The sequence below is a fragment of the Ochotona princeps genome, chromosome 2 (assembly GCF_030435755.1).
Source record: "Ochotona princeps isolate mOchPri1 chromosome 2, mOchPri1.hap1, whole genome shotgun sequence".
Classification (NCBI taxonomy): domain Eukaryota; kingdom Metazoa; phylum Chordata; class Mammalia; order Lagomorpha; family Ochotonidae; genus Ochotona; species Ochotona princeps.
Window position 1 is genome coordinate 56,822,727 of NC_080833.1, and position 26,341 is coordinate 56,849,067.

Consider the following 26,341-nt stretch of genomic DNA (forward strand, 5'->3'; position numbering starts at 1 on the left):
GCTAAATAAAAATCTGTTGAACACATGATTGTTTATATTCATTTTATAACTTCACTTTATACTAAAATTATGAACAAAATCAAAGATGCTTATAAATGAAATTAAAGTAGGTGGGGTAATGCTTAGGGGAAAACAAAACAATATATAGACATTTTTTTAACACAGAGACATATATAAATAGATAAAAAACAGAAAGTATATTTGGGGGTGCAACACTTAACAGCTGAGAACTCACTGAATTTCCAGATATTCTTCACATTCTTATAGGTAGAAACAAAGAAGAAACCCAACACAGTAACTTTGTTAGCTAATATCCATAAGCATGTATACAGGCAAGTTCTCCTTTAAAAACAGAACTGTTCCTTAATCCTGATGAACATTCCTGGTCAAAATATTTGATAATATTTAGTTTTATGTTCTCTTAGTTGAGATCTAGTAGCTTCTCAGAAGTCTCAGACTGCCCACCCCTATTTTGGGCACCTCATTGTAGAATGCATATATTTATGGTTAGGAATAAACAAAACATTTAAAAAAATATAACAGACTTCTTTTGTAATAGATTGTCAGATACGGCTTCATTTATTAAAGTTTCATAAGTATCAGATAAGTTTTAATGCAGTTAGTATCTTAGACTACGGAACTTTGGTTTTCTTAAAAGCAGCATTGGTTGCTTGATTGTAGGTTTGTCACCAAACAGTGCTGCTTCACTCTCTGTGGTTGGAAATCTCTTCTGAAATATAACAGGATATTCCTTCTGAAACTTAAAAATATGTAAATAATCAGAACGTATTTAGTGTTATTTCTTTAGCTGTAGCCAGTACTAATGCACAGTAATAATTCTGTCCTTTTCTCAAAAATGCATTTCACAGATGACAATCCCTTATGGTCCTTTTATTCTTTGCTTTTTCTTTTCTCCCAAATGAAAGGTACTCTTAAGACCACATAGATACCTGTTAACGTTAACATTTTAGGATTTTCCTCTGCTGCTAATTCTCTCTCAAAAATTCCAACTCTTCTTTCCCAATGTTCTAGTACAATTCCTAATTCTTTGTATGTCTGATTTGGAATTGGATTTGTCAGAATCATGTGGCTACTGGGATTTGATTAAGAGCTAAAAATCCTAAGCAGCAGTGATGAGACACTCAGAGATACTTTCTATTTGCCAGATTTTATAATCAGTTCATTTGGCCAATCTAGGCAACCATATAAAACGCCAGCAGTAGAGGAGACATCTTTTTTTCAATTATTATTTAAACACTCAAGAGTAAAATCAGGGGATATTCAAATATTTAGAATTAACTTAATGAATTCACAGTGTTGCATACTGTTGCACATATTCAAATTTAAAATACTGAAATAAGAAGTTGATTGCAAATATTACTAAAAACAACGAGAGACAGTGTATTAGGTAGAGAATTTGTTTGCTGTATTTACCTGTTTTAGCTTTTTCCTTTTCTCCTTTAGAGGCAAATTCTTGTCTTTAATAATTTTCTCTAAAAGTTCTGCAATTGCAGCTTGAGAGGTAGAAACTTTTTGTTCATTAAATTCTTGAGTACTAATCTGCTTACAATAAGAATAAGTTGGCAGAGGAGCAACTAGCCCATCTCCAGGATGTTTAATCTGTCGTGAACAAAATGATTATAGTACAAGTCTGTTACTTTTGGTTATATTTATATTCAGTTTTCTTTTTGATGAATCTGGTACCTACTCTTTGCCATCAAATATTCAACACAAGCTAAACCACGTGAAATACTAGTTCTATGATCTAGTAGTTAAACTTTTCTCAGTCTGTTTCCTTAACACTTAAAATGACTGCATTAGAAATGGTATCTAAACTATTTAGCAGATAATCTGCACTACACAAAGGTAGCTGTTAACATCAACACTGCTTTGAAAACCTTTTTTAAGTTTGAAGGGAGAAGGAGGGGGTCAGGGAGAGGGAGAGAAAGAAAAGGACAGAGGGAAGCAGACCAAGAGAGCACAGCCCCATTCACTGGCTCACTCCGCAAAAGCTGGCCAACAGCTGGGACTGGAACAGGGTAGCAGAAGCTGAGAACCCCATACAAGTGTGTTACATGGGTGTCAGGATCAGCATCATCAGTGTTTCCCAGGGTCTGCTTTGGAGGGAAGCTAGAGACAGGGCTGGTGCCAGGAATTCAACCCAGATTATTCTGAGTGGGTCACAGGTATCTTAACTGCTAAACTAAATGATTCTTTTTAATGATCATTACTCTTAATCATAGATTTTACTCTTTTAGCGTCAGATAGACATTTTCCACTTGGTCCATTCTGAAATGGCCACAGCATCAGGGCTGAGACAGGCTGAAGCTAGAAGCTAGGAACTCCCTCAGGGTCTCCCATGTGAGTAGTAGGGACCTAAGCACTTGGACCATCACGTGCTACCTTCCTACATATTTAGCAGGAAGCTGGTTCAAAAACCAACAACAATCAGTACTTCTTTATATAATGCTAGTATTGTAAGTGGAATTGTGCCACAATACTACCTCCTTCAAGTGATTTTAATCAACAATATTACTGCTCTTAGTAATAAAGTATCTTCTCTTTTTGAGGTCTAGAGGCACGAGCACAACTCATAAAATCTGCCGATATAAGGAGAAAATTATAGGAGACATTTATAATTATCACAAGCCAGGCTAATTATTAAGATGGTACATCTGGGAGAAAACACATGAACATGGGCTACGTAGCCAAAAACTGGATACAGCAGTTCTCTGTCAGTTTTGGATACTCAGTACTCCTGTCTCCTTCTTATGACACTTTCTTCTCATTTCCTCTCCTCTGTTCTCATGTCAAAGAACATATTCTCCCTCTCTCTCTCCATCCTGATCCTCCTCAACTATTCAAGAGATTCGCATTTAACCTAGATTGGGCCGAATAGGAGTTAATTCCCAGAACTTTTCAAAAGGGAGGTGGGACAGCTTTTTCCTTTGGATTTCAAACTTTAGGTTGTGACACATGAACTTCTATTGGTTATACTCTCTATCATTATGAAGGAATCATTTGCTAAATATAAGATCCAGGTTGAACTAAAAGATGCAGGAATGGAAATAGAGTTCCAATGCTATTCAGACTCCCTGGTTTTTCTTCACATTTCTGACTTTCAGAGGCTTACAGGAGAGGTAATACTATCACTCCCTTTAGGTTAGTTTGAGATGAATTTGCCACTTGCACATGAGTGATGCAGAAAATTTTAGAACTCAGAAACACTTACACGGCCCTTTTTTAAGTAGTCAAGATGTTGCTCCACTGCCGTCTGTAAGTAAGCTGGTGCTTGAAAAATTTCCTGCTGATGATCCATTAAGAAAGAAACTAATCTTGCAGCAAGAAGTTCATCAAGATCTACTTCTTCAGCACAACACAGCACACATCGAGAAAATGTATGTATCATCTAAAATTTATTAAAAGATGTGAATTTAGTAACCTAATTTCATATAAATCAGAATGTCAATAATGTTCAGATAGTATTATGTGGAATACTGGGATAAACAGCTAAGTAGATGTTAGATAAAAAATGAGGACAAATATGTATTACAGTTAGAGTTCTATAAAGCTTAGGTCCTTAAAAGTGCTTAGGAACTATTTTCTTCATATAACTCCAAAGATTTATCAGATGCTTGTTTTTAAAAATTTGTCATAATCAGTAAATATTGTAAGGTTTTTAACAACCAACAGATGTATTGCTTAAGGTTAAAGACTGTTAGAGGACAGAATTGCTACATTAAATGAATCCCAAGAGAACACAAAGCAGGGGAATATATGACATTTATATTCACCAATGGTTGTAAAGTTAGCAAAATTGATCGTTTTGAAACTCTTTAAACAGCAATTCAATATACATATTTTTAATTTTATACTAAGGAATCTTCCAATGCTGGAATAAAATTTCATGTTTTGAAACGCATTACTCTTCATAAAATTTCAGCATATTAAAGTTTGTGACACAGAAAAAAAAAACTCATTACTCTTGTAAGTCACTAATTATAACTCACAAACACGGCATGCACACACTCTCTAGTTCATGTATTTTGAATACATTGATAGTAAACATACTTACTAAAATGAATATTTAGTTACTATTTTAAGTTAAAAAACTTTTTGAAAGAGTTATAGTGAGGAGAAAGAGGGAGAAAGGAGGAGCAGAAGGAATGAAGAAGAGAAGGATAGTTTCTGCCCACTGGTTCACTCCCCAAATTGCTGCAAAAGCCAGTGCTGGGCCAAAGCCAGGACTAGCAAGGCTTCTTCCAGCTTTCTCACGTGAGTGGCAGCATTCCAAGTACTTGGGCTATCTTCTGCTGCTTTCCCATATGCATTAGCAGGGAGCTGGATTGGAAATACAGCAGTCAAGAGTTGAAGTGGTGGCCATATGGGATGCCAGCATCACAAGTGGAAGCTTCGCTTGCTATGTCAATGCCAGCCTGTTTAGTGTTTTCCTATGTGTCATACACATTTCGTATGCCATTCTAAATATCATCCCTTAGCTTTACGTTCTTTCTCTACATCCTTAGCCTTGTACAGCTCATCCACAGAGCTTCAAGTACCATGTCCATGTGGATGCCTGCAAAAACCTTTGTCCTTTGCTTTGACTTTTCTTTACCAAGTTCGCATGTCTATTATTGTTGGGTATATTTCCTTTGATTGTTCTATAACGTCAAATCCAAAACTGCAAAATGAAAACTTTAACCTCATCACTCATACCTCCTAGAACAGCTTTCTCTTTAAAATCCACATGCTTTCTAGTAGTGTCATAATTAATTATTCACAAGTAATACATCTTTATATTAGGTTTATCACTGTTAAGAAATTGCCCTCAATAATGGGAAAAACGAAGTATAGCTCCAATTCCTTGTTATGAAAACTCTTGCATATTGACACATTGCAGTCTAAAGAAATGACAGTTCTTAAACTAGCGATAGACTTTCATAGGTTCACTTCCAAACAGAGAATGGCAACTGCACCTCCCAACTTCCAGACCACACTGATCTTTACCACAACTCATCAAATATAACTTCACGATTAATACATATTCTGAAAGCTTTTAAGAGTACCTACACCTCTTCTTCTGTTCCTACAAAACAGAACTGCCATGATGCAAAGTAATATGGTCTGAGTCAATGAATATGTAGTGATACAGGATGAATGAAAAGGTAAAGTTCTCAGTCAAGATTCATACCAGCTTGTGAGAGCTTGACAGACTGATCACAATATATTAATACGCCAGAATTGTGGAAAAATCAGATGCAGAAGAGGTTTTTAACTCAAGTATATAGGGCTTCAAGGTCAGACATTACTAGAGAAGAACATTTGGATAGTTCTGTTCTTTGCTTTTGTTTGGGCTTATTCTTTCCATAAGGAAATCAACTTACCAATGCTCTTGTACCCATTGCATCATGAAGTTTGGGCATGTCAACATTTTGACTCATTCTAGAAACCATGCGCATTAAAAGTTGAAGTTTTCTACGATTTGGTGGGGGAAGTAACAAACAACATAACTGTAGTGCATTGATGGCCACTCTCTCTGAGTGAGGTTGCAGCAAACCTAGAAAGCGAAGTCACCCCAACCCCAAAAATGATTAATGACATTGGTTGTTTTTATATGATCATCATAAGGTTATTGAAAATGGATAAAGTAGTATCATTGTGTTTCTTTTAACTATGACTAGACATTTCTACATTTCCACAAAACATGGTATGATTCTTGTTATTTTTTCACAAACTATTTCTAAGCATTGAAATTCTTCAATTACTACAAATAAGGTGATTCAGAATAAGTGAAATGGCAGGAAAAGTAAGTAAGCGCATTGGATAATTAAAATAAATATTGGTTATGCATGAAAGTCTTGTGCAATAATTCTTTTTTGAGGCAAGAAATCAAAGGAGTGTCAGAGAAGAAAAGCCAAAGCAGCAAAACATAGTTAGTAAATAATAAAAGTTAATATTGCATGCATTGAAAGCAACAACCTTACTTTGTGTGCCAGTCAACATAGAAGATGGAGGTAAAGAATTTCCTGAAAGTTCTATTGTACTTTTGCAGAGTCTTTTATTGATTATGACACTAGACTCTTGGAATTCACGTCTCACAGCTGTTTGTGTACTTATGATGCTTTGTCCAAGATTTGGTTTCATAATAATTTCAGCTACTGGTGCATTGATATAACTATTCCGTCTTGTACTACTTCTTAAAAGCAAACTCTGAGATCTACAAAGCTGTTTTGAGTTGCATTTCCCATTACTTAACTCCGCTTGGTCTCGAACAGTCAAAGTAGAAGTTCTTTTGAAACCAACACAAACTTCCTTTTGAACACCTTCCTCTGATTGAAGATTCAATAGGGATTCTTGTTTGAGGTTTGACTCTAGAAAGTGTGCATTATTTTGTCCTTCACTGTTCAGAACAGATTGATAGAAGAAACTGGATACCTCTTTATTTGAATTCCCTGGCAAATCTATAATTCCATCCATAGAATAACACCTTGGTTTGAGTTCAGAGGACAGACTATGCATACTACTTAAACCTATTAAATTATGACAACTTCCTCCCACTGTGTCATTAACACTGGCTCTTCTGTTTCTTAAATTAACTAGATGCGTTTTCTTAGCACATTTTTCTTGAACTCCTTGGTCACTTATTTTCAGTCTCTCAGTAGAATCTGATTCTTCTTTTCTTTTGTCTTTATGAAGCAGACTGAGAAGAAGACACTCAGTTGATTTGAAGGAATTCAAATTGTTTAGGTGATGAGTTTTTGAAGACCGTGGATCATCTTGGTTTTTATATGTCCCACTGGGTCTATCTGAAACTGTGACGTAGCCACAAACAACTACCAGAAAATGAAACAAAAATTAAGATGCAACTGTATGACAGTGGACAAAAATAAAACAAAAAACTGTAGTGAAGTTAAATAATAAAGCATTGAGATAGTATATATTGTTAGTATAGTATAAACTCAGAAGCCACTTGAATAGGACACATGCAACATTCAGTTACAAACGTGCAAGACTATTTGTTTCCTCATTCGTGATACAAATAATTTTAATAAACAACCTAATTAAATGAATTAAGCCAGAATTCCTTGAAAACTACTTTCTGTAGGTCTGCAAGTAGTAGAATTGACCTATTAAGAGTGAATGTAATTAATGGTAAAACACATATTTGGTCTTTGTTCTTGGTTTCTGGAGTATGGTCCTTAAAATTCTTGCGGTTTCCTAGGTGATGAAAATTTAGTTATGATGAATCTTTTTTGCACATGCCTGAATTCATGCTCAGGTGACGCATGGGGGGCTGTGATTAGAGGATTGGGGCTCCCAGCAGCAGCTATGTTATCTAGGAATGGGAAGGAACTACAGAGATATATTTTACCATAGGCCAGTGACTTAGCCACTCAGGTCTAGGTAAGAAGACTCTAAAACCATACAAACAAGGCTTGGTAACAACATGATGTGCTGGAAAGGCGATCTGCATGGAAAACGCATGTAAGCTCTACAGTATCCCCACCTCTGTACCTTGTCCCTTACATCTTTTCATGTGACTGTTCCTGATTTCTATCCTTAAAAAAAAATGATATTAAGCACATTGCTTCCTTGGACTGAATCCTTTAAGTGGATTACTGAACCCGAGGAAACACTCCAATTGCCTGGCTATAGGCAAAAGCTGCTAGGCAACTTCATTTATAAGTGACCTATACAGTGAGAAAACTTTTGCAGAATTGAATCCCAAACTTATCTTCTCTTTAATTGCTGAGTTTACCTGTTGGCTCTAGCTAGCTATTGTTGGAAGTGAAATGTTGGGGAGAACTGGTGTTGTAATAATACATCAGGATTACTGGAAAATGAGCAATACAGCATCACTAAATTTTAAAATGATCTATACCCTATTACTTCCATATTTATTAATATTGTTCTCTTTAAGTACTTTTAAACTTTGGGAAATGATAAAAACAATAAAATGAATTTAGTTAAAAATAAAATCCATACATACCCAAAATATTTACAAATAATTCATAATATTCAAATGTAAGTAAAGGCTCAGGAAGATCTAGAAAATAATCTGCAATTGTTCTAAATACATCTCGTTCAAATCCAGTATAAGTTGGATGAGTCATATCATTATATCTTGGCCCTAAGAAACATAAGGTAAGAGAATGGGCAAAATTTATTTTAATTTAAATAAGATTTAAATATACCCATAAAAATTACAAAACTTGCATTTCATGAAAAATCTACATATCGATGCAAATGTCCACATTAAAAAATTTTTAACAAGTTGTACATTTCTCTCCTTTTCGTTAGAAGTCATTTAAAGTAGTCAATAACTAGTATTTTGTTTTGCTTAGTATTTAATAAGTCTACATAAAGAAAAATTAAAATAGTTTTAGAAAGAATTAGGGAAGTCCAATGAGACTAGATTTTGCAAATAATTCCACCAAATTGTTCTTGTGAACTAAATTTTCCTGACTGAATTTTTGCCTTATATCAAGCATACCTTTAATGAAGTTTAATATAATCTTTATTTTGTTAGTTAGGCTTAATATGACCATTGAAACAATAATGACAACTTTAATGGTTTTCTCAGAATTAAGATCATTTTATAGATAAGAAAATGGGGGCTTGCAGTAACTTAAAAACCTTTTATAACAAAGAAAATTAAAAATTATGAGTAGTCTAAGAGTGTAGACCTAGGATTTTTTTTGCAAATTAGACAAAAAAGGATCATTCTCAATATAATCAATTTAATATGTGAAAAACCCACAGCCAGCATCATATTGAATTGGCAAAAGAAGACATTTCCATTAAAATCCAGATACAGAAATGGACATTCACTCTTACCACTGTTTTTCAACACAGTATTGAATTACTAGCTAGAATAATTAGGCAAGAAAAAGAAAAGAACACAAATTGGAAAGAATTCAAATTACCTTGTTAGTAAGTAAGTTGTTATAATCAACTATGTGACTACTGAACTCATAAGAGAGTTTGGCAAGGTTGCAAGATATAGAATCGATAGACATTAATCAATTGTCTTGGAATATACAAAAATTTAATGCCTGTGTTCAATTTCATTCAAAATAGTGGCATCCCTCCACCCCCTACCCCCCAAAAAACCCTCAAGTATCTTTTAATAAACCTAAACAAGGATGCGAGGGATCTCTATGACAGATACTTAAAGAAAGAAATAGAACAAGACAACAAATCATGGGAACATCTGCCAAATTCATGGACTAGTACAATCAGTATCATCAAAATGTCCACATTGCCTAAAGTAATCTACAGATTTACTAAGATTTCAATCAAAATACCAACAACAATCTCCTCAGAGCTAGGAACAAATGATGCTGAAGTTATATGGAAGCACATGAGACCCTGAATGGCTAATGCAATCAAACAGTAAAAAGTTGGAGGTATTACAATACCAGAACCCAAGATGAATACATAGTGGTGCTAATCAAAATAGCCTGGTCCTGGCACACAGATGGACCAGAAGATCAACAGAACAAAAAAGAACAGAACCTACAAAATTGTATCATGGAAAATAATAATAATAATAATAAATTCCAGAAGTAAACTCATACATCTATAACCAACGAATTTTTAACAAATGAATCAAAATCAATCCAAGGAGAAAGGATAGTCTCTTTAGCAAATGGTGCTGGGGAAATTGGATACACGTCCACAGAAATAAAGAAACAAGACCTTTAATTTTCACCCTCTAATAAATCAGCTCTACATATATCAAGGACTTAAATCTGCACCCCAAGACCATGAAACTATTAAAGGAAAACATAAAAAAATACAGGAACTATAGGAAGTCCTCTACAAAATACAGGCATTGGTAAATATTTCTTGGAAAGTAACCAAACGCAAAGGCAGACAAAGCCAAAATAAACAAATGGGACTACCTCAAACTAAGAAGCTTTTGTAAGCAAAAATGAAGAGGCAAACAACAGAAAGGGAGAAAATATTCGCAAATTATACAACAGATAAAGGACTAATATCCAAGATTCACGAAGAACTCAAGACACTTAACAAACCAAAGCAAGCAACCCAGTTAAAAAACTGACAAAGTACATGACCAGATATCTTTCAAATGATGAAAGATTAATAAGACATATGAAAAAAAATGCTCAGGGTCTCTAGCAGCAAGGGAAATGCAAATGAATATCACAATGAGGTTCCATTTAACTCTGGTGAAAATGGCCTACACACAGAAAACAAACAATAATTGTTGGCAAGGATGCAGGGAAAGAAGATACCCTAATCCATTGCAGGTGGAATGTAAACTAGGGTAACCACGTTGGAAGTCAGTATGGAGAGTCCTCAAACAATTGAAAATAGATCTGGGAATATATCCAAATGAAATGATATCTGCATATAATAGAGGTAGCTGCAACCCCATGTTGACAGTAACACAATTCACAATAGTTAAGGCACAGAAATAACCCAGATGCCCATCAACTGACGAGTGGATAAAGAAAATGTGATGCATTTACTCCCAGGAATACCATTCAGCCATAGAAAAGAATGAAATCTTACTGTTTGTAACAAAAATGGACCCAGCTGGAAACTATTATGCTTAGTGAAAAAAGCCATTCCCCAAAAAACAAGTACCTGATGTTCTCTTTGACATGTGACAATAAACACACACATAAACACAAACACACAAGCAATTACACTCCACAAGGGATGTGGGAACTAATGAATACATACAGTGTGTGTCTTTACTCCTGAATAATTCCCATTAATATTTAATTAAATATTATATTTATTATATATTATACTTATGTTCCTTTAATTTCATCCTTATATTTATCATGTCATGGTACATTTATATATTAAAAAGTTAAGCCTACAACAGTGAAATGAAAGACTATGCCATTGTAATTACTTGGGGTAAATAATAAGAGAGTGATAAGGTGGGGGAGGAATGAGACAAGAAATGAAGATTCCCAATGCATGTATATCTGTATAGAGGGAAACAGATAAATCTTTGCATCTAAAAGTCTCTCTTCCTAAACTGACATATTGTTCCTTACTTCTCTCTCCTAATGTTTTTATATCTACATAATTGATGCCACACACTGAAAAAAAAGCAGAAAATTACAAATCTATCTATACACATTCACACACATCTACACATAGAAATTTGTATGAAATATGGTTAATACATGTTTTAAATAGAGCAACAGTTATTTTTCTTGGGATGACACACACACAAAATCAACAAAGTTTTCCAAGACAGAAAACACATTTTCCTTAGAATTAGAAATAAGAAAACATGTGGTTGCAGAATTTAGGCTCCAGTTCCAGCTCACCTGCATTAAACCTGACACTATTAGCCTTGGTGGTCTTTGAGGGGGAAAACGAGACAATACACTGGTTACTGACTCATTTCTCTCATAGAATACGTTGGGGATTAAGTACACAGATGACAAGTTTTAACAGTGATTGTTTAAATACACTACTGTAAAACTGGAATTCAGGAAGTTACATATTTGTTGTCATTAAATATAACACATGCTGGGAGGAGGATAAAGACAAAGCTATCAGGCTATCAGAGGAATCTGCTGCTTTGCACATATGCATCGCTAACACATGCTGAACAAACTAGAGAAAAAGAGCAGTTAGGTAGTGAAAGTTGAAAGAGAAATTTAAAAAATTCTGAAATTTATAATCAAGATTCTTCTCTTGATTTGCTATATAAAAGTTTTCTGTAAGTTATTTACGTGATACTTATCATTGTCATATTGATACCAAGCAAACAACAAAGAAATCTATGCTTACTCTGACTGAACATTAATAATATCCCAATTAGTTTTGGAAACAATACATTCAAAACATAAAGACACATTTATAAATAAAATGTTTAGAATTTTACATTTTTCCTATGTTTTCATTTATTTACAGTATGTACCTGAAAGGGAGAGAAAGAGCTCAACCTTCCTCTGGTTCATATCTAAAACGTCTGTCTGTAAAAGCTGGTGCTGGGCAAGTCCAAGCGGTGAGCCAGGAACTCAATCTGTGTTTCCCACATGGGCAGCAGAGACCAAAGCACCTGAGCCATCCATCATCTCCTGCTTTCCCAGGCACGAAAGCGGAATTGAGAAACAGGTTGGGATGTGAACCAGGACTCCAGTATAGGACACGGGCATCTTAATCAATACACCGAATGTCTGCTTTGAACTTTTGATGATTTAAAAGTATACACCTTTGCATACTTACTATATTTATTAAAAGCAAATAGGGTATTGTACTTGAATGAGGGTTTTCAAATACAAAAACCATTATCACTTGTTACTATAAAAAAAGGTGATCAACAAAATGCTTAAAAGATGTGTCGATTAGTGCCAGCTCATCTTTTTTTTTCATAAACATAAAAGTCCCATCAATACATCCTATAGAATGGAAAAACATTGTAAGGCAACTGGATACTATGGGCCCAGCACAGTAACCTAGTGACTACATTCCTCACCTTGCATGCATGGGGATCCCATATGGATGACAGTTCATGTCCCAGCTGCTCCATTTCCCATCCAGCTCCCTTGCTTGTGGCCTGGGAAAGCAGTGGAGGCCAGCCTAAAGGCTTTGGACCCTGCACCCACTTGGGAAACCATGGGGAGGCTCACAGCTTCTGGCTTTGGATGGCTCAGCTCTGGTTGCTATGGCCACTTGGAGGGTGAGCCAGTGGTTAAAAGATCTTTCTTTCTCTCCTTCTCTCTGTAAATCTGACTTTCCAAGAAAAATAAATAAATAAATCTTAAGGAAAAAGAAAAAGCAACTGGATGCTAAAGCCATGTACAATGTAAAAACATTGAAGTGCAAGTAGAAAATTTCACTTCTTGGCTCAACCTTTCCTATTTACAAGCCTCTGCTGAAATTCTGGGTCTAAGGCAATCAATGTGTGCTTCACCTGAAAGTCTTTTGACATTCATTAGCCTATAATGTTATAATTTCTGTGTATTCAATCATAAATGATGGATTTGAATTATAAAATCACTTGCGCAGAAAATGCAATCAATCCTACTAGTCTTTAATTTAAACATCAAGAGGAAAAATACAATCCCATCAGACATTTAATGAATGATTTGAAATTTCTCTTCATTCTTATTGAATATTTACATAAACAATACATATGTTTGATTTAACTTACAGTTGGCTAGGCACTTCATGGCAGATAACACCCAGTGAGGAAGGTCCTCTACATGAAAACAAGTAACAGTGTTTAGTAAATCACACATTTTTTATGACTGCATATTTTAAAACTTCACACCTACATACAATTTTATATGTAAATATATGCCCACATATACATACAGGTATGTATACTCAGTATGTATTTGTGTTTAATGTGACAGTTCAATATTAACAACATTTAAAGTTTTTAAAAGTTACAGATTTTGGTTTGGTTCTACATCGTAAACAAATTAATTAGTTACACCCAAATCAAAGATTAACTATTTAGAGGGGATGCTCAGACGTAACCTCCTAACATTAATCTTTCATCCGCTACCACTGTCTTTTCTTCATCTGTTTCTATTATTATGTTACTTAGATTATAATGATTTGGGTGCTGCCTGTGATCGAATCTTGGTACAATGTTTTTGTAGACATTGCCTTAAAAATTTCTCAATTTCCTATCACTAAATTAGGCTGCATAAAAAAGGGTTTTGATACAAACAAATAAACCATAAAGAGACATTTAATTGAAAGCTGCTGGGATTACAACTAACAGAGATCTTGATGAGAAATTATATTTATCAATAAAAGGAGCTGGTCTAAAGCTAGCTGCACATGCTACAACAAGCTCAGCAGTTTCAACGTTCATCTTTTGTTCCTACAGTTGAAGTCAAGGTCTGTCCCAAACAAATGAAATTCTTTTTTTCAAATACATGAAATTCTATAGACAACAATTTATTATGAACAAAGTATTTTAAGATACTTGCTGATGCATTTTATATAATTTAAGCTTTCTAATGCATCTGGCCTGAATTTCTTTCCTGGTAACACTTATTTTTACAGGAAGTAAACATATTACACAAATATATAAAATACAAAAAAGCCAGTGCCCTTTGGAGTCCCTATTGTGACAATCTGGGCTTATTTTATTGTTCCTGTGATTAATCCACATTTTGATCTTCATAAACTATTCATTTACGCTGCATGAAAGCATAGACTATTTTTACTTTGTTCCTCAACACATATTTTATAAAATGACTGGTACACTAGTGGCCCCATAAAAACGATAGTTGGTCAACAGTTTCTATAACACTGTACACCTTTTGTATATTTAACCTTGCCTTTTTTTTCCTAATAATAATGAACCTAGTACAGCAATTAAAGATTTTTTTTACAGCATGAATAAAATTCTCTTTGTATTATTCTATTGTTACTACTAGAACATGCATGATGATAAAACAATTCATCCTACAATACTCCCCCAAGGAAATTATTTCCTATTTAGATCACTCTGTAACCTCCATAGCCACAACTTTCCCTTTTAGCAAGTCTAAAGTGATTCCAGTATCATTTTATTAATACCAACCTGATTTGTCATGTAGTATAACTATTCCATGCTTATTTGTATTGGCCAAATTGTACATTACATATTGAGGAATTACTTGTTTTGAATTTATAACTTCTTCTAGGGATGGCACACCTAAAATAGTTTGTAAACTAAATAGAAGAAAGAACACAGATTTAATTTTTCTACATAAAATAAGTAGAATAGAATATAAGTATGAGCAAATATGACTGGTAAACAAAGCCACCAGAATTATCTTATTTTTCTCATAATTAAAGTGCTAAGGTTTATATTACTATCCACTTACAGAATTGGCTTTATTAATAATCTTCAAAATTATAATACAGAAATCAAAGCGACAATTATGAGTTGAAGGAAAAGCAAATGGTATTGATTCTAATTCTATTGCGCTTGAACTACACATAGCAAGAGGATTTAAAGAAACATAGACATCGAACTAAATTTTTAGAATGAATGTGTTCTTATTTGCATATCTTCATAAACAAATAAATTATTCATCTAAGTGCTCCATGAACTTCGTTATAGTGTAGCTTTTCTTACTAGCTCATAATAATGTATCTCCAAACTTGTTCGACATCTTGTTGGTTTATTTCTCTAATTGAGTTTTCTTGATCTTCATAGATTATTTCATGATTTTCTTTTTCTGTGTTTTCCTGAGAAAAAAAATTATACTTTATTATATTCAAATTAGGACAGTACCAAACAAATATGGCAATAGGAAATTTTGGTTTTATGTTAGGCTCTACCATGCCCAAATTAATTTAAAACAAAATACACTTAATGCATATAAACACCATTTCTATCATACCACCTTATAAAAATCATTGTTTCTATGGATTTCCAACAAGTGTACATTTTTAGAATATGATACAGATTAGCAGAATTAACTTTCACTAAATATTAAAGAATCATTTACTTTTATGATTATATTATTAATCACATAGTAATTTTATTGAAATTAATAATCAGGAAAAGTGTTTTACCTGAGAAAAATGTAATCCTTGCTTCTTAGGTGTCCTGCGGGATAAGTTTCGTAATTTAAAGATAGTATCTTTATCTCTAGGAAAATATTCTATGCTGTTTTTTCTCAATTCAGGATGCCTCCGTGGAAGAGTTTTAAGTGGGGAAGTCGTTGGAAACCTAGTTTAAAAATAATATGCAATTATATTATAAGTCTGCTACAGCATGAAGCTGTAGTTTTCATATGCTGCATAGTATAACTTACAAACAAGTTCATATATATATATATATATATTTGGGTTTATTTGTTTCCGTAGTACTTAATTGCTTTAAATTAATTTAAACTCAAATATCAGTAGAGCAAGTCTCTCCTTGCTCTATAAAATTATCTTGATCCCTTTAATTCTGCAAAAATCTATGTTGGGGCTTTGAATAAAAATGCACAAAATTTATACTTAAGAACTATTTATATATAATAAGTGTATGAAGTCTTGTCATTAATCAACAGGATTATCTTTATTTATTCACTTTAATACAATTTTACAATTTTCTCCAGTAGTGCCTTAAACATCTTCAGTATATTTCTTTTCTGGGTACTTCATGGTTTTGTTACAGCTGTAAAAGACTGAGTAGGAGTGATGAGAGTAGTTGAGGAGTTATGTAGAAATGCAGGTATGAAAAATAGCTTTACAAAGAGAGTATCTATATTTAAGATAAAAGTATACAGATCAGAGAACTATTTTGGCAATACAACAGATAAAATTTGATAATCAAATTATACTTAAAGTGGAGACAATGAAGGTAACTGCAGGGAATGCAATGACATTCATTCAGAAACAGAACATTAAGACAAAATTGTAAAAGGATTAGGAGATGATAATTTTCTCTGTAGGCAACTGAAAAACAAAAAAAGAATGAAGCTAGAGTTGGGTTGTAGTCTTGAAATTCAAAGTAAAAGTAGAACACTGGACTCAAGATTGCTGGGGAGACAGAAGGCTGCCAGGAAGTTGCAGAGGTGAATCAGAGGAAGAAAAGTAGCAAAGAATGCTACAAAGGTGATTGAGGAATTGGTCAGACAGAAGATTTCTAGAGGTTTATTCTAAATGGCTTATTTGCATGCTTGTTATTGTACTTCACTTGTCTGACATGAACTGCCTTGTGTATACAGAAAAGCATATCTTTTGAAAAATACTAATGCTGAAATGAAAATAGCACTGACATTCCAATTCAAAGATACGGATATATTAAAAAAGCTTAATGGATATTTTACAAAACAACCTTGAATATATGAGCTTAAAAAAACAAACAAAACTCCAAAACTACACTGGCTGAACAGAGTTGGTTCCACAGGAGGTCAAGGAACTGAGATTAGAAGGAGTGTGCAGGGTGACTAATCCGACCAATGTGTGCACTCTTCAAAATGAAAAGACAGAACAAGATTTGTTAAAGTGTGATTTCAGTATGCCTGACAAAAGGGGTGAGTCCCTTTATGCATCTGGCTCAGTTTTTCCAGAAATTAAATATGAAAACTTCTATAAATCACAAAGCAAAAGTTTCTGGTTTATGATAAATACGTTGTTCTTTTTGGGCTATAAAACTTCCTGAATACGCAATAGGGTGCTCACATTGGCAGTACATATACTAGAACTGGAACAATACACAGATTACCATGGCCCCTGTGCAAGCATGATCTATATAGCAGGGACAATGATAGCATATCATCATTTCCTTAACATTTTATTATGGATTATTATTTCTATGTACTAACGTTTAAAGTTTGAATCTCCTAGCAATTAACAGTTACATTATAATTGTTCTAAATGGTTTTTAATGTCTTCAGAACAGTAAAAGCTTCCTAAGGAAAACATTATTTAAGGGGCTGGCATGTGTTACGTAGGTTAACATATGCAATACAGGCAGCCTGTATCTAAGTGCCAGTTTAAGTTCTAACTGCTGCACTTCTGAGCCAGATTCCTGTTAATGCCCCTGGGAAAGCAGCAGAAGGTGGCCCTAGTCCTGGGACCCATGCATCTACATGTGAGAACTGCACAGAGTTCCAGGCTCTTGGCTTTGACCCGGCCCAACCCCAGCTAGGGTGGCTGTTACTGGAGTGAAACAGTGGAACGAAGATCTCTCCTTTCTGTCAGTCTGCTTTTAAATAAATAAAATATGTGTTTAAGAATTATTTGAAGCTGCTATTTTAGCAAAAGTTTAAAAGTGGAGAGAAAAATCTGCATTTAATTTTACAAATGTGTTCAGTACCTGAATAACTGATTGTTGTCTTCAAGATTTTCTGATCCCCATCTGCCTTTGATATCTTCAATTACATGATTCTTCAGAAATTTTCTCAATAGTTGGATAGTCTGTTGCCTTGTTACTTCAGGACCGAAGTTACTATTATTTCTTAAAAGTTCATAAAGCCAGTCTACTGCTTCTCCTGCTGTGAAACAATTTCCGTATTTTTTAAAGTGTTGCCTATGTTTTCTTAGAGGCATTCCCTCTCGAAAAGATGTGGTGACTTCATTCCACTGCAAAAGTGGAAAAATATTCTTTAAAAATTGCACAAAAATGAAATTTCTTAACAATTTGAAACATACCAGGCAAATTTATCATATTTGATTGCATAATAAAAATTCTTAAATCACTTATTTGTGCTGCATAAAGTCTTACACCTTAGACAGATTTATTAATTCCAGTGCTTTGGTGACAGATTATTGTGAAAGTTTTTTTACGAAATGGCCTGCACTGGCTTGTTAACTCTCAGCTGTATCTACTTTTTATTCCTCAACAGTCAAATCACGTATTTATTACAATCTTTTACTTAGATTCACAATATACTGGTAGCATCTATATCAAGGCACCATGCTTTGCATTTATCCTTTCAATTTAATTTTTACAACTGGATGAGTAGTATCTCATTTTTCAAACAGGGGAAATGAAGGAGAAAGAGATGAACAGTTTGAAAAGGGGTCACGTAGCTAAGTGATGAGACAAAGTGTTCAAACCCAGACCTGACTGACTGAAGACTCTTCTCCCAAAACTGTGCTGTCCAAACAAAACTTCTGGCAAGCAACTATTTTATTTGTGTATGTCTAAAATATCAAAACATCTTATGTATTTACTATCGTGTCTCTCATGTGAAGATTCTTATAATGGATACAGAAATGACAGGACACATTAAGCTAAAAATTCACTGACCATGTAACACTGAAATTTTTAAAATGCTATTTTATAAACAACTAAAATCAGCCACACTTTAGATTTGTGACAGCTATAAAGGGAACCTATCACTTTTTTTTTAATCCGAGAAACTCAGGTTAAATCTAATCTGTAACCTTAAGTATGCTATCAACTGTGCCAGAACTTATGTAATCTATATGAAGTTCTGCCATTGCAGCATAAAATTTGGGGGATTAAGACACAGTAACTGTAGCCTTTTCTTTGCACACCTCATTTCACATACTCATGTATTCAAGAAACGTAAATTGAGCTATTTACTATGTACTGGCCCGCAACACAATAGCAAAAATAACATAATATTTCTCTCCATTATTATGGAGATTACAGAATCGATTTCTTGAAATTTGGTATGGGAAAATTTCAACTGTGGACTGTTAGTCAAACTGTTTCTCAGCTCCACCATTCACTGTGTATAACCTGCTGGGGTTTCTTTTAATCCTCTGTGTTGTACCCTCCTCATCCATAGATTGGTGACCACAGGACCTACCTAATGGGCAGTTCATAATGATAAAATGGATTTAAAACATACGAAGTGTCAGCACTCACTAAATGTTTTTTTCTCCCTTTCTGCATCTGCATACTACTTTCATTCAATTTAAACAATTAAAATATTTTAATTTAAAAAATTACATAAAGGGAACAATTTCACATATTTCACATATGTAGTTTCAACAGCATGATACTGCCAAACTACCCTTCCTCCCTCTCACTTTCCCTTTTATTCCTCCTCATTCTGATTTTAATTTTTACAATGACATGCTTTCAATTTACTTTTTAATCACAGTCTTATCCCTTCACTAAAATTAAGAATTCAAAAAATAGTAAGTAAAAACAAAACAATCAAAAAAAACCCACCGTTCCTTAAAGAGTATGAACAAGGTACATAAAAAATAATCAAATTTCAAAATGTCAATTTTGCTTATACATTTTTTGGTATTTTGTGTATTATTACCACAAATCAGAGAAAATCTATGACATTTTGTCTTTTTTGGGGTTGGCTTAATACATTAAACACACAGTCTCTAATGGATGCTTTTTTTGGTGAAAAACAGGATTTAATTATTTTTATGGTTGAGTTGTACTTCATTCTGATTGTATACCACAATTTCTCTAAATAATCATTAGCTGATTCCATATCTTAGCTGCTATAAATATGGAAGCACTGAGATTTGATTTCATTTGGAGAAATTCCTATGAGTGGGATGACTTAGTTACATGGTAGATCTATTTTCAGAGTTCTGGGAAATTTCCATATTGTTTCCATAATGATTGTGTAAATTTACATTCTCCGAAACAGTATATTTAGATACCTCTGCCTCTACATCCAAGCCGGCATTTAATTTTAAATTTTTGAATGATGGCCATTCTGATCGGCGTGAACTGAAACCTCACTGCAGTGTTTCTTCGCATTTTGTTTGCAGTTAGTAATCCTGAACCTCTTTTCATGTATCTGTTGGCCATTTGGAGTTTATCCTTTGAGACGTGCCTGTTCATATCCTTAGTCCATTTCTTAACTGGTTTGCTTATTTTTGTTGAGTTTCTAGAGCTCCTTATGTATCCTGGATATTAATTTTTCTTCAGATGGTTAACTTGCAAATATTTTCTCCCATTATGCCTGTTGCTCTTTACTTGGAGGGCTTCCTTGGCAGTGCAGAAGCTTCTTAGCTTGATGTAAACTCTTTTATCTGTTTTTACCTTTATTCCTTGTGCTCCTAGACTCTTTTTCAGAAAAACTTAAACTTTTTTGTAGCTGTTATGAATGGGACTGATCTTTCAATTTTTCTCAGTGATCATACTGTTTGTATATACAGTCTATTCACTTTCATGTGTTGATTTTGAGAGTCTTTGCCAGACTCTCTCATGAGCTTTAATAATCTCTCAGAGGATTCTTTTGGTTACCATATGAATAGGATCATAACCTCCGCAAACAGAGATAATTTGATTTCTAATTTAATTTTTGTTCAATAACTCTGGCTAAAACTTACAGGAATATACTGAATAGCAGTGGTGAAAGTGCAACCTTGTTTGGTTTTGGATCTTCCAGCTGTTCCCCATTCAATACGATGCTTCCTATGGGTTTTTCATATATGGCCCTCTCTGTATTGAGGTATGTTTATTCTATATTCAAATTACTTAAGGTTTTTGCCATGAAAGCATGTTTTATTTTATCAAATATTTTCTCTGCATCTATTGAGATAATAATAATGTTTTTATTCTTCAATGTGTTAGTGTGAGGTATCATGTTTATTGACTAGCATATGTTGTACCATCCATGTATGATTTCGGGGATCACCTCAACAGGAACATGGGATTTACCAAACATATAGGCACCCAATGCTAGAGTGGCTGCCAATTTAAAGCAAATACTGGACTTAAAAAGACAGGCAGGAAGCATATAACAGAGTTAATACACTCTTTGACCAAAGGGATCTACTTAGTATCTGCAGAATAATTCATTGCATAGATATAAGAATATACATTCTTTTTATCAGTGCATGGAGTTTTTCCTGAGATAGACCATATGTTATGTCATAAAGTAAGTATTAATAAATTTCAAAATATGAAATCATACCACATATTTTTCTTTTTTTTTTTTTTACATGCCTCCACTATGTCTTTGCAAACAAGCCCTATTCAAACTATAACCACATATTTTTCTTAACACAGTAAAATGAAGCTGGAAGTCAGCAACCTAAAAAGATCAACCACCACGATGAAGAATGCATCAGTGATAAAGATCCAACAGAGAAAAGTCCAGAACTCGCTGGCCTCATTACTAAATTCTATTTAATTTTCAACAAGCAATTCAAATTTTTTTCTCAAACTTTTCAAAAACAATTGCAAGACAGGAAGGGAAGGAATTCTCCCAAACTCCTTCTAGAAGGAGACCAGCAACACCCTAATTCCAAAATCAGAAAAACAAACAAGAACTGTAGACCAATATCCCTGACAAACACAGATGCAAAAATTCTCATAACGGTAAAGAAATCCAAGGACACCAAAAAGCTCACTTACGCTACCCACGTGGTTCAACATTAAGCCTAGAAATGTAATGAAAATTTTAAATAATGTGACATGCTCCCTGGATTAGGCTTCCCTTCCCATAGTAAATTCTACCTTTTATTCTGACATTTGGGATCAATAACTTGGAACAGCAAGATCCATATTAGGAGGATTTCCATTCTGTAAATATGATTTCGGGGGCATCACTTGTGTGTCTTCAGTTTCCACACTCGTGGCGGGTAGCTGTGACACAGCCCACTTGAAGGGCCTTCCTGCAGGGCTAATGTTCTCATTCTACAAATCTCAACACACCTTCACATTACAGTAGCATCTCAGCAAATCCCTTAAGGGCAAGAATCAGGGGCCTTACAAAAGTTCACGCAAAACGCATATTATAAACACATTACACGTGGATTTCAAAATTACTTTGCACCAAAATGCACCTTAAATTCTGGGTTTCTGAGAACTTTTTGAAAGAGCCTTTCATACACTTACAGATCAGAGACTTGCAGATCCCCCAACACCTGTCACTGTTAAATACTCAGACAATAGGACCTGACCTCGCTGGAGGCGCTCCCCTTTGGACTCACAGAGCCCCAGACAGCCTCGAGCAGAGGCACAGACCCTCCAAGCTGGTGAAGAGGGCGTGTCTGGCAAGGCACTGCATACAGTTCATCCTCCATGCCCCGCTTTCCAGTTTGATCCATCCTTTTACTCACAGTCAAACCACCGAGCGTCTCGCGCCTCGCAGTTGCGCGCTCAATTACCAGTTTAGTGGCCCGATACGGCCCGGGAGGCACCCCTCGGGTCTCCATGGGTCTGTCAGCATCCGCGGCGGTCCATGGCGACTCTCCCGGTCCAGCGCCAGCAGCACCCTCCGTGAAGCCGCACACAACCGTCCGCCCCGCTGCCGATTTGAATACCTCCGAGGGCGCCGCTGATTGGCCGCGTCGCCGTGACGTGCGGACGCCACGCCGCGCGCCCGGAGTCGGGGAGAGGTCGGCCTGGGGCTGCTGGGTGGCGCTCCCTGCACGGCCAGGGAGCCCAGCCGGCTTGCGCGGCGCGGCTTCTCCCTCTGGCGGTCGGCGGCGAGACCAAGTTGTTGCCGATATTTCGCGGAAGATTCCAAATAGAAATCTCGTTTCAAGACCAGTCTTGTGGTTTGAGGGGATTTGAAATTGAAGCACGCAACTTGCCGTTGCGTGTGGCCCCTCGGGAGCCTCTGCAATTTAGGCTCTGAAGCTTGGCACTCCATTGCCCCGTGGTTCCATGGAAATTTTCAGGGGTGTGTGTTGTTGCTGTCCTGGGTGTATGTTATCAGGTGCTGTGATTTTGTTCTCAGTGCAAAAATATGGGTTAAAAATCTCCCTCATTTGACTGGTAAATAGAGTGTAGGGAATTTGGATAAATGTGTTCAAGATAGGAAGGGGTGTGTAAACTTTGCTACATTGTTTCCTTAAAAATATCTGCCACCCTACCTACCAAACTACCTTGCTAAGACTCGGTTAGTGTTTCATTTAGTGTTTCACTGAAAGGATTTCTGTTTATTTAAAATCTATCTCCCTCTACTTGAAAGGTAGAGACAAATGGATGGGCTGGGTTCACTCTGAATGCCTGAGGCTGGGCTGAAGCTGCGAGCCAGGAACTCCATCCTCATCTCCCAGGTTGATGACAATGGTCCCATAACTAGACTGTCATCTGCTGCCTCCCAGGGTGTGCCATCCAAAGGCTGTGGGGGAAAGTGGGGAGCAGAGGAGAAGGAACAGGACTTAGCACTTGGGATGTGGGTAAGTAGGGCTTCACCTGCTACACACTATTCATCCCTTTGGATTGTGTTTAATTCATATTTCACCGGAATTTTATAAAATATGTTTGTAAGGAGACATTTCCTAGTGGACAAAAATTAAGAGAATTTCCCAGGACCTTGGATAACCATGCCAAGGTTCACCTGCAGCACTGCTACTGAACAGTACAAACTGTCTCAAACTGTGGAAACTAGGAATCTTACAGCATAGTGAGAAGGCGCATAAGTGACTATGAAAGAATTCATTGGAAACTCAGTAGCAATTTGAGAGGATAGAATGTAGTGAAAGGAGAGAGGGGAAATATGAATGGCTTGTGGAGTTTTCCTTAACTTTGGAACTTAATTAAAATAGATGGAGACATACCTCGTTTTCTTAAAAATAAAAGTATGTGTTTATTTTTGCTTGAAGGAGAGTCACAGAAATTGACAAAGATCTTCAAACTCCTGGTTTGCCCCCTAGATGTCTGCAAACAGGACCTGGTAGAAACTGGGCACATGAAGCTCAGGCTGGGTGTTTTATTTGGACGTAGCAAGTCAATGTATTAACTACTGTCTCCAAGGTACACATTAGCAGATACTTGGACTGGAAACAGAACCAGAGCCCAGACTCAGAATTAGAGATATAAAATGACAGGTGGTGCAGTGTCAAATGTTAGACCAAATGGTGAACTTGATGGGCCTGTTTGCTTAGCACAACCAGTGAGTTGGGATGTTTAAAAAGCTCTTAGTAGATGGGAACAATCAGCTAAATTTATGTTAAGAAAATTTGGTAGAATGATAGGTGTTATGAAATAGTGATAGCTATTTTTTTGTGTGTCTTTAGAACATTGGAGGATTTTCTTCTTTTTCTTCCTTTACAAGACATTCCCCCTTAGAAAGAAGTGGAGATTAGAATATGGAAGTCAAAATCTATTTTACATTTTGCCCAAGTTGAAGATCTTCCATAGAGCCTTTGCCTTGGATGGTCAAAGCTCACTATTACCCACATTTCGCAGATATGGGCCCTGGGAGGAAGAGTGATAGATGCAAATTGTAAGCTACCCTCTGAAACAGTTTAAAGGATATTAGTAAAAGAACTCCAAACATAGTGGAGAACGGCAAGAGAATTTCGAAAAAGACATGCAGTACAATCAAGGTGTCAGAGCCTGAGAGTCAGACTATTTTAGGCTCTTCTGTGCTGTCTCTGGCCTCATTCTGCTTGGTCACATTCACATTAACAGTTTCTTTAGCTGTGAACATATCTACCAGGCAAATTTGGTCAAATGTGGGAGTTCTTAAGATCACTTCACACATCTCTACCCTTAGCAATTATTTATTGATTTCATTGTTTAAATATTGGAAGTGGTTTCATTTCTTTCATCTGCAACTTTTAAAAGTCATTTTACCATCCCTTCCTCGTTCATCAATATCAAGATTTCTCAGTGTAGCCCCAATCGTTAACATATGCGTTGTTAGAGTTATAAGCCTGTTTGAACTATCCTAAATTCGCCAAGTTCGGTAAAAATCATGCTTCAGTACTTAAAGATTTCTCAGTGTAAATTGCACACAACCTGTGATATAAAATCACCTGATACACGTCGGCGCTGATTCCTATGATTTCCTGAAAGAATGTTGACAGGGTTGGTACAAAAATGACAGATTAGGGTGCGCTTCAGCAGTACATGTACTAAAATTGGAAAAAAATGACAGATTAGCTCACAATACATTCCTGCCTGGCGGATGGCTAAGGATTTAGTGAAGGTGGTTCCGCCCGCGAGCAGTTAGGAGACAAGGGCCTCAGCTGCGCAGGCTCGTGGCGTGCGTGGCGTGCGCGGCGTGTGCGCGGCCTTGCAAGCTTCCGGCGGCGCTCTCAGGCGGCGTCGTCCTCAGGCTCAGGCAAAGCGAACGAAGTTATCTGTGACATTTTCTCTGGTTCCTAAGGCATTTGGACCTTTGTCCACCTTGGCTTATGGCTTGCCAGGAAAGAACACAGTGAAAACCATTTTGAGGGGCAGTTGTTATAATGTACCGGAACCTTGGGATCTCGCAGTAATTACCAAGGCCTGGTACGCGAATCTAGCCAACTTCAAGTTGCCTTTCTTGGAAGGAATTAAACCTGGTGGTCCTGTCAGGCTCATGAAGTGTAAGATTGCCAAGGATGTTCTACTATCTTCAGCAAATTCCATCAAAACTGAAAGGGAGTATGAAATGAAGCACCTGACTCAACTTCATTGTTAAGAAAACACATCCGAGGAGGTCCTGCGTTCCCTAAGAAGAAGGTAAGCTGGCTTGGGAATGCCTCTTCCAAGCCCCTCTTGGTGGAGTCCGTCCTGTTCCCTGCATCGGAGCGGATGGGGGTCCAGAGACTTTGGCTGTGACAAACTCACTGCAGCCCTATGAGTCTATCCTGATCTGATGGGTGAGCAAGTGTCACACACGTGGGCAGGTGGAGGCTCTGACAGGGCTTCTGCCCACCGACGGCACTTTAAGTAGATGAACATATCTCAGAGGCAAGTCACTTAGGCCGTGCAGTTTTAATTTTTGTAAACCTGCATTGGAAAGGAAAAAAATTTTTTTCTTGTCACTAAAAATGAAGTCTGTGTATGGGATAGTAGAATCCCAGTGACTGGTACTGGTGCAAAGGCTCATCTTGTATAGGTGCCAGTGTGTGTCCTGGCTGCTCCATTTTCATCCAGCTCCGTGCTTGTGGTCTGGGAAAGCAGTAGAGGATGGCTCAAATCCTCGGCACCCTGCAGCCTTGTGGGAGACCCCAGGTGTGTCCTGGCTTTAGATTGGCTGTTATAGCC

At 36.1% G+C, this 26,341-nt stretch overlaps 1 protein-coding gene, 1 non-coding gene and 1 pseudogene across 3 annotated transcripts; 2 read left to right on the forward strand and 1 right to left on the reverse strand.

The window, feature by feature from the left end:
• Positions 1 to 219: 219 nt before the first annotated feature.
• Positions 220 to 22,671, reverse strand: DEPDC1 (DEP domain containing 1). 2 transcript variants are annotated; one of them, XM_004588765.4, is made up of 12 exons: positions 22,519 to 22,671; positions 17,771 to 18,036; positions 15,532 to 15,688; positions 15,089 to 15,201; positions 14,549 to 14,679; positions 13,157 to 13,204; positions 7,991 to 8,131; positions 5,985 to 6,833; positions 5,385 to 5,557; positions 3,233 to 3,409; positions 1,435 to 1,620; positions 220 to 760 (listed from the first exon to the last, which is right to left on the reverse strand). In XM_004588765.4, the coding sequence occupies exons 1-12, from the start codon at positions 22,564 to 22,566 to the stop codon at positions 620 to 622; spliced, it is 2,430 nt and encodes an 809-aa protein (XP_004588822.2). In that variant the 5' UTR covers positions 22,567 to 22,671; the 3' UTR covers positions 220 to 619. The 2 variants fall into 2 exon arrangements, with proteins under 2 accessions (XP_004588822.2, XP_004588824.2); XM_004588767.4 differs by lacking the exon at positions 5,985 to 6,833 and having other exon boundaries at positions 223 to 760.
• Positions 17,126 to 17,229, forward strand: LOC118758716 (U6 spliceosomal RNA). The gene has a single exon (XR_004995803.1). It is a non-coding gene; the product is annotated as a U6 spliceosomal RNA (small nuclear RNA).
• A 690-nt stretch (positions 22,672 to 23,361) lies between the features above and the next one.
• LOC101516276 (uncharacterized) lies at positions 23,362 to 25,934 on the forward strand (annotated as a pseudogene).
• Positions 25,935 to 26,341: the final 407 nt, after the last annotated feature.

Coding starts and splice junctions, on each gene's coding strand:
- DEPDC1 (XM_004588765.4), bottom strand. CDS start 22,566: ATGGAGACCCGAGGGGTGCCTCCCGGGCCGTATCGGGCCACTAAACTG. Junction 15,689..17,770: donor GACAACAATCAGTTATTCAG/GTACTGAACACA, acceptor TTTTTAAACTAG/GTTTCCAACGACTTCCCCAC. Junction 6,834..7,990: donor ATTATTTGTAAATATTTTGG/GTATGTATGGAT, acceptor ATTTTCTGGTAG/TTGTTTGTGGCTACGTCACA.